This window comes from Vulpes vulpes, chromosome 3 (assembly GCF_048418805.1).
Source record: "Vulpes vulpes isolate BD-2025 chromosome 3, VulVul3, whole genome shotgun sequence".
NCBI lineage: Eukaryota > Metazoa > Chordata > Mammalia > Carnivora > Canidae > Vulpes > Vulpes vulpes.
The window spans coordinates 92,522,814-92,531,887 of record NC_132782.1 but is presented as its reverse complement, the minus strand read 5'-3'; the positions used below and the strand labels follow the sequence as shown (position 1 = coordinate 92,531,887).

Below are 9,074 nucleotides of genomic sequence, written 5' to 3'. Positions count from 1 at the left end.
TCTCCTGAGTTATACCCCTGACATTTGAGGGTTGTTTGTTACAGCGGCTAGCCTGTCCTGACTAAATCCTGAGCCTCTCTCCATGGCTCCCTTCTCATGCTGCACAGTGAATGGCAGTTTATGCATTTATCCATCAGTGTCTTATTTATTTGTTTGTTTGTTTGTTTGTTTGTTTATTTTTAGTGTCATTATTTAAATTACTATCTACAATCAGGTGACTCTCAAATCTCTAGCTCTGACTTCCCTCCTAAATTCTAAAAATTAACTTATGTTCTCCCCCAAAGCTGCTCATCCCTTTGCATTTCTACATAATCCTATCTGCATCTCCTCCACCTCCCAGGATAGAAATCTCAAAGCCTAACTTCTTTTTTTTTTTTTTAAGATTTTATTTATTTACTCATGAGAGACACAGAGAGAGAGAGGCAGAGACACAGGCAGAGGGAGAAGCAGGCTCCATGCAAGGAGCCTGATGTGGGACTCGATCCTGGATCTCCAGGATCACACCCCAGACTGCAGGGGGCACTAAACCACTGAGCCACCGGGGCTGCCCTCAAAGCCTAACTTCATTCTTCCCTCTATCACCCAGCAGCCAATTAGGTCTAAAATTTGATTTTCTGAATAAGTGTATTTCAAATTTCACCTTCTTTTTGCCCTTAGGCCAGACCCCCACTATATCCAAATTGTACTAGAATAATGCTCTCACCTTGGGCTGTACTACCTCAGGCCATCCTCCTAGATGCCAGTTTTACTCAAAAGACAGATCCCAGGAGCACCTAGTGGCTAAGTCAGTTGAGTGTCAGACTCTTGATTTCACCTTGGGTCATGGGATCTGGCCCCACATCAGGCTCCACGCTGGGTATGGAGCTTGCTTGGGATTCTCTCCCTTCTCCCTCTCTCCACACTCCCACCTCTGTTTGTGTGTGCTTGCATTCACCCCTCCCCAAGTAATTGAATAAAATATTTTTAAAAAGACACATTCAAACTTACTACTAGTTTACTTAAAATCATCATTTGTTCATTCATTAATTCCTTTATCCCTCCATTCAGTAAACACATTAGGTGGCTACCATGTGCCAGGCCCTGGACTCTGAAACCACAAAGATGAGCTGTGGATTTGGAGGGGCTCTAATGAGTGAGGGATACCTCCACATAACGACAGTCCAGTTGTTGTGCTGTTGCGTGAGGCCCTGAGGAAGAAATGCTGTTTCTGTTAGGGTGGAAGCAGCAAGGTCAGCTTCATAAAGGCAGTGACATTTGAGCTGAATCTTGACAGTTGAGGAGCTTGGCAAGAAGTCAAAATGTATGTGTCTAGGACAAGCTGGGGGTGGGCTGGTTTCAGGCAGAGTGCATACAAATGTAAGAGAGGGTACGTGGCTCTCTTCATGACCAACCTCCTGGGATGGATCTGGCCCACAGTCCAGCTGGGCTGTCTGGATACCACAAGCTCGGCAGGCAGGTACCCAAGGAAACTGAGGCACACAGGTGCCTACTTGCAGCTCATTGTCTGGAGCAAATAGATTGTCTTCAAAGTACTCTGGGTTTCCTTTGTCTAATGGCTCTAACCTGAACTCCCCCAGAACAGACAGCCACCCACCGTGTAGGATCCTCAACCAATACCTCTTAGAGTTTCAAAGTTTTCTCTCCACTTTTGTCTGGGGTCTGCTCTTGCTATTACTTTGGGAATCTTAGAAACTTCTGATTATACTCCTCTCTTGTCTTGTTAACAGTCTCAGCTTAATCCACCTCCTGGCATGTTTGCTGAGCTTTGGGTTCAGAGGCGGGGTCTGTTTCCCATTCCCTCAGCCCAAGGACTTGGAGGACTTGGAACTAGCAGGCATCCCCTCTGCCTACAACCCACCCTTCATGGACTCTGCCTGCCAAACTCATCTGGGTCCAGAGTCAGAAATAGGGATGTAAGGAACATTTAGGTGTAAGTATCCATTTTCAGAAATAGATATGTCCTTAGAATCATGCATGGAGGCCCTTTCCCTGTGTGTAAAAATGAATTGTATTTTGAGATTTAAGATTTTCTCTATCTAAATTCTTTTACCATCTGGAATTTTCATTTTGTATGACAAAGCTTTCTTTGTAGCCACAATTTTATTTTATTTTATTTTATTTTATTTTATTTTATTTTATTTTATTTTATTTTATTTTATTTTATTTATTTTATTTTTTTAAATTTTTTAAAGATTGATTGATTGATTGGTTGATTGATTATAGACACAGAGAGAGAGACAGAGAGAGAGAGAGGCAGAGACACAGGAGGAGGGAGAAGCAGGCTCTATGCCGGGAGCCCAATGTGGGACTCGATCCCTGGACTCCAGGATCACGCCCTGGGCCAAAGGCAGGCGCTAAACCGCTGAGCCACCCAGGGATCCCCATGTAGCCACAGTTTTAATGTGCACTTTTTACTGTCTGGACAAAATAAATACCTTTAACATCTTATTTTTTATTTTTTAAAAATTATTTTATTTATTTTTTTATTGGAGTTCAATTTGCCAACATATAGCATCAAGTGCCCCCCTCAGTGCCCATTACCCAGTCACCCCATCCGCCCGCCCACCTCCCTTACTTTTAACATTTTAAACTATACCCCCCCTTCCGTCACACACACACCAAGAAAATCACATGGCATATTCAGGGAGCTACAAGGAACTTTTTTTTTTTTTTTAGATTTTATTTATTTATTCATGAAAGACACACACAGAGAGAGAGAGAGAGAGGCAGAGACACAGGCAAAGGGAAAAGCAGGCTCCATGCAGGGAGCCTGACGTGGGACTTAATCCCTGGTCTCCAGGATCACGCCCTGGGCTGAAGGCAGGTGCTAAACCGCTGAGCCACCTGGGTTGCCCTACTACAAGGAATTTGATGAGGCTAGAGTGCAGTGTTTGCACCAAGGACTGGCCAGGCAGACCGAGATCTTAAAGGGGTCTTATCCTGCATGCTAAGGCTCTATCTTGAGTGCCATAAGAGGTTCAGGGATAACCTGGACAGAGTGGTCTTTTAGAAGGGTCAGTGGGACCATTGTGGGCAGAGGGTGGAAGTTATTTGGGTCAAGAAACCCAAAGAGAATACTGGGCAGGACTCAGGCAAGATGTGTTAGGGTCTGGGAGAAGGAACAGCTCCAAGGGATTGTGGAAGAAGGGTCAGGGGAACTTGGCACCCAAGAACCAAGGGCAGGAAGGAGTGTGGTTTCATGAGGCCCTGGAAGAGTCTAGAACATACTTAGGTTTGGTGACCTCCTCATTGCTTTCAGAACTGAATTCAAACTCCCTTGCCCTTCACAGAGGACCTCCAACCTGCCCTTCCAGCCTTCTCTCCTTGAACCAGACATCTCATCCTCTCAGCAGACACTTTCTTGTTGATGTGTTTTCTAATTTTAAAAGTGATAGGCTTTTATTATTTAAAACTTGGAAAACACAGAAAATATAAACAAAACAAAAATCATTCATAAGCTTATTACTGACAGATAACTACAGTAAACATTGGGGATATACCCTTCAAATATTTTTCCCTTTTTAAAAAATATTTATTTATTTATTTGAGAAAGAGTATGTATACGAGCAGGGATGGGGGTGCTCAGGGAGGGGCAGAGAGAGAGGGAAAGAGAATCTCAAGTAGACTCCTTGCTAACCATGGAGCCTGACTCGGGGCGTGATCTCACAACCCTGAGATCACAACCTGAGCTGAAATCAAAGGTCGGCCTAATAGACTGAGCCACCTGGGTGCCCCTATGTTTTTGCATTCTCATTGCAAAAGTGAATTTGTAAGTATTTACAGATTAATAACCAGTTTTCCTTCCCAGGTAACATTATATTGTTTCAAAGTCATTGCATAGTTTTTGAAAACATGATTTTTAGCATGCATGTTTTCATTCAGATGACTATTTCCTGAGGAGCCCCCACTTGCTGGCATAGTAGCCACCTGGAGCATAGCAGTGAATCAGACAAAGTCCCTGAACAGGATCCAGAGCTAAGTCAGGTCTGCAGTGGAGCCTCCTACCCTTCCCCCAGGAACAGTGTATGCACTTGTAAAATTTTGTCTGTGCCTCTATTTGAACACTTTTCACATACTGTGTTATTTTCCAGGCTGCAACAGCCCTATTGGGTGCCTTACCTATCCACCCCATTTCCTTCAGGATCCACCCATGACCCAGACACCAGGAGTAGTTCAGAAAAGGAATCACACGTGTCCACAGAGAGGGACAGAGCTGATGGCCTCTGAGTTCGAGACAATATTCTTCTAAACCTGAAATTGGGGTGCTCGGTTGGGCAAACCTGTGACAACAGTTACGGTGTGTCTGAGGGACTTTGGGGACACAATCTGGCTGCTCCAGCTAAGAGCAAGGGAGTTTGAATTCAGTTCTGAATTGTCTAACCGGCACCTTGTGAGAAGTGGGAAAAGACACCCCGGGACAGCTGTGGTGGTACCCGGCTTGGCTGCTGAGGGCTGTATTTCTGTCCAGCTCAGCCTGCCCCCAGACCAAGCACAGGCGGCACAAACCATGGTGGCTGCATGGCTGCATGGCTGCGTGGATCCATGGCTACTTTCTGTCCCTTCTCTCTCTCTCTCTCTCTCTCTCTCTCTGTCTCTCTCTCTCTGTCTCTCTCTCTCTCTGTCTCTCTCTCTCTCTCTGTCTCTCTCTCTCTCTCCACGCCCTTACCCCCAGGGCAAGAACAGATGCCGCACCTGCTTCCAGATCCCTTCCCTCCCTTTTGGGCCATGGGGCAGTCATGCTCCCACCCTTCCAAGGACCTCTTCTGTGTAGGTCAACCTGTCCCCTCAAAGCTGCTGTGCCTTATGACTCAACAACTTCCTCTTTGCAAATTTCCTCTTTGTCCTGGGGAAGTACCTAGTGCCTCTGGCCTTGGCATGGCTTATGTGGCCCCTGAGCTCTGGCCTGGGGTGGGGTCCTGTCCCCACCCCTCCCCAGCCCTCACTCCCTTCCTCTCCTGGAGCCACAGGGGAAGCTCCCGGTTCTGGGGGCCTGCCAGTCTCACTGATTCTCCTTGGAGGAGGGAAGGAGCCCCATGGGAGACGAAATGCAAACATATTACACAGGTAACAGCCAGTTCCCCCGCTCTCTGGGCTTCCTCTCCACATTCCTGGAGAGTGATCGGGCTGGAGCCCGGGAGGCTGTGAGCAGGACAGACAGAGGCCTGAGCTGAAGAACCACACTCAGGTCACACCAGAAGTCTTTCCATCAAGCCCGGCATTCTTCACTGGGCCGCAGACAGGGGCAAATCCACTACCCCCACCCCACCTAAGCCAAGACAAGGGCCCATAGGATGTCAGCTGGGTGGCAGCTCTGCAGCCTCTCCTGCCCTGGCCTCACTGCCACACTTCACTACTCACCGCCACCACTTCACACGCAGAGCCACAGAGCCGAGCCTGTGCGTCTTGCACGCAAACTGCACCCATGGCCGGGCCCATGTTGGCGCTGGGGCTTCTGAGAGTTACACCTGCCCGGAAACGCTTCTCACCCCTACCTTGGGGAGGAGGAACTGCCGCCTCTGGCAGCCTCAGTCCACAGGCTTGTGGAGGGGAGCTTGGCAGCGTGAGCCAGGAGCCAGCCAAGAGTCCATGTGCTGTCACCAGGCACAGTTAGGTGATGTTGCCCGGCACAGAACACCGCACAGTTAGAGGAGGTTTGTGGGCTGACTGTCCAAGAAGACTGTCCCAGTCTATGGACCAAAAGTAGTTTCCAGAATGATCCTAGGTGGGATCACTCTGGGTTATGACTTCCATCCTCTTTCCTAGACTCTGCGGTCCCCAGGGGATGGGGGGGTCCTCCGAGAAATTACAGGTCAAGGAAGCTCGACATTATGGAGACTGAGCAGCAGCGGGGAGAAGTCAGAATGGAGGAGGAAGGGTTATTGGTTCAGTTTGAAAGCGCCTCCGTGGGTGTAGGCCCTCCAGGCACCGGGTGTGGGTGCTGGCTGGGAGACCTTGGGTTGAGAAGCTGCGTGGGGTTCAGGACAAACATGCTGGGTGACAAGGAGCCTTCAAGTGATGATGGGACAGCAGGTGATAGAAGCCGGGAATGATTCTGACCTTGGCTCTCTTTCTTCAGAAGCACTGAGGGGCCTCCACCTCCCCGGCTTCTGGTCCCTCTGAAGCTGGGGCCTCGGCAGCCTTCTCCTTGCTGTCCATCAGTGGCTCCTCCTCCCCCTTTGGGACCGAGGCTGACCTGGCTTCCAGCTCCACCAGCTCCACTGAGTCCCGGTGTGACTTGCGTTTTTCAAAGAATGTGGTGAGCATGGGCTGCTGGCCAGACCCGTCCACCTCAGACACCCCAGAGCCCCTCTCACCCCCAGGCCCTCCTGCTGCTGCCGTCAAGGCCTCCTCATCACACACCCGGGCTGGCCCAGCCCAGGCATCTACAACCCCGTTGTGCTTTCCACCCCTGCCTAGTGTCAGGGCCCCTGTCCGCCTCTTCTGCCGTTGGCGCCACAGCAGGAGTAGGCCCAAGAGGACAATGACCACCAGCACAGCCACCAGCACAGCCACCAGCTGGGTGCGATTTAACTCCTGGCCTAGAGGTTGGGAATCCCCACTGGTTCTATTGGTGGATATTTTTACCGTGGAGATGGGGAGGCCACTGGCCCCCTTGGGGGTCTCCAGAGAGTTAGTCGCCATGATGGTGGAGAGTCCACTGGCTATAGTGGAGGTCTCCAGAGAGTCAGCCGCCATTATGGTGGGAGGCCCACTGGCTATAGCAGAGGTCTCCAGAGAGCCAGTTGCCATGGTGGTGAGAGGTCCACTGGCTACAGCGGAGGTTTCCAGAGAGTCAGCTGCCATGGTGGTGAGAGGTCCACTGGCTACAGCGGAGGTCTCCAGAGAGTCAGCTGCCATGGTGGTAAGAGGCCCACTGGCTACAGTAGAGGTCTCCAGAGAGCCAGTTGCCATGGTGGTGAGAGGTCCACTGGCTACAGCGGAGGTCTCCAGAGAGTCAGCTGCCATGATGGTGAGAGGCCCACTGGCTACAGTAGAGGTCTCCAGAGAGCCAATTGCCATGGTGGTGAGAGGTCCACTGGCTACAGCGGAGGTCTCCAGAGAGTCAGTCGCCATGATGGTGAGAGGTCCACTGGCTACAGTAGAGGTCTCCAGAGTGTCAGTTGCCATGATTTGATCAGCCATAACATGTAATGCCAGAGAGTGTCTTAGTGGTTCAGCAGAGTTCCTGTTTGCACTAATTTCCAGGTTTGATGACTCCTTGCTGGAAACTTCCCAGGAGGCCATTGACTCAGATTCATGGAGGTCACTGCTGGCAGCAGTGGGAGTCCCAGAAAAGGACACTTCAGTGGCTGTATAAAAATCTGAGGAAGGTGGGGAGATCTGGTGCCTAGTGCTGTTGACCTCTTCAAGGACTCCTGTTATTGCAGGGTAGGGGGTCACTGAGTTGAGGTTTGGGGCCTCAGAGAAAGTTGAGACCCAAGAAGCAGAGGTCTCTCCAGGTACAGGCATCACAACTTCTTTGGAGATCTTCAAAGTGGTTGTGGTGTCTAGAAACTCTGTGCTCACTTTGTGAGTCCAGACGACCCCAAAGAGGAGGAAAAACAGGGCCACTTTCATGGCAGCAGCCATGAGCAGGAGTGAAGAAGACCTGAGGGTGGAAAAGTTGGAGAAATATGAATACATGAAGAGCTAAGGGGAGAACCTGGCTAGACCCTCCCTTTCTGCCCACTTCCCTGCTAACTGCCAGGCCTAACTTGTGGTTTAACGGCTTTTTCCACCCTTGCTTCTACTATTATCAGAAAGAACAAGGGAATGGATGCTGGCGGCTCTGCCATCAACTTGGACCCACTTGGGCTCCCTCAAGCCCCAGTGGCTTGCGCTCCAGCAATGGCCATTCCTCCTGGTTTTCCCTGACCCTATTCAGCCCTGATGGCTCCTGACCCTTTTTTTCCCATCATCTACCAGGGTCTGTTGAGCCCATTCCCAAGTCCACAAAGGCTCCTGCCCTCCCAGGTCATATCCCTTACCAGTAGCTCACCTGATGAAGACACAAGGTTGGGGCCAGGCTGCTCCAACTCCTCCTGAAGCTGAGGAGGACTGGGCAGATGGGCCCCAGGGGGAAAGGAAGTAGCCCTGGCTCCACCCACCCCACCCCAGCATCCTGCCCCACCCGCACTGCTCCCACAGCTGTTGTTTGATGACAGCTCCATCACTTGCTCTTTCTAGGGTCTGAGATGGTGCCAGGGGCTCTGGGGTCTCAGCTGAGGCACATGGGGTTGTGGAGGGGGAGGGGTTTAGAATGGGGACTTAGCTGGGAATCCAGATGGCATGAAACTGGGGTAGGGATACAGGTCAGAGCAGGGGTGATGCAGTGGAGTGCCTAAGAACAAGGGGGTGCAGAGGAGAATATGGGAGGCAAGAGTGGTTTTCTTTGCATTTGTGGTTCCCAAGCTGTTAGGCCCAAACCCAGGGCACCATTTCCTGCCTGAGAGTTCCCAGGAAGTACAATGCCCTGACTCTGGCTGGGGGCACCAAAGCTTTTGCAGGCTGTGTGCAATTTCTAGTGGGCTCTTGGTAACTTCTCAAGAAGCTGGGGGAGGGGGTCACTACAATGGCCTCTAGCTGTGGGAGCTTAATTAGACCAAGGTGGTTTCTAAGGATTCATGGGTTACGATTTTACTTTTGTGGAAGATTGATAAAGATATAGGATTCTATATGAAAAACAGTCTGGACACGTATCTATTTGAGGCATTAGTCAGGTTTCTTTGGACAGGTGTCAGTAGGTTTCTTTATTTTCTTCTTTAGATGGTTACTCTTTGTTTTTATGAGTTTTTTATTTATTTGAGAGAAAGAGAGAGACAGAGATTGCGAGAGAGATAACAAGAGAGAGCATGAGTGGGGAGAGGCAGAAACCCTACACAAGGCTCCATCCCAGGACCCTGAGATCATGACCTGAGCCAAAGGCAGATGCCCAAATGACTGAGCCACCCAGGTGCCCTTGGAAGGTTGCTGTTTTCTGAATTTCCTCTAATTTTTTTCCTCCTCCTTTTGTGTGTATGTGTGTGTGTGTGTGTGCCTATATATTTTTTCATTTCTTTTCTTTTTTCTTTTTT

At 49.9% G+C, this 9,074-nt stretch overlaps 1 protein-coding gene across 1 annotated transcript; it reads right to left on the bottom strand.

The window, feature by feature from the left end:
• Positions 1-2,659: 2,659 nt before the first annotated feature.
• SPN (sialophorin) lies at positions 2,660-8,056 on the bottom strand. Its single transcript, XM_072753493.1, has 2 exons — positions 8,000-8,056; positions 2,660-7,609 (listed from the first exon to the last, which is right to left on the bottom strand). The coding sequence occupies exon 2, from the start codon at positions 7,588-7,590 to the stop codon at positions 6,073-6,075; it is 1,518 nt and encodes a 505-aa protein (XP_072609594.1). The 5' UTR covers positions 7,591-7,609; positions 8,000-8,056; the 3' UTR covers positions 2,660-6,072.
• Between the last annotated feature and the right edge of the window lie 1,018 nt (positions 8,057-9,074).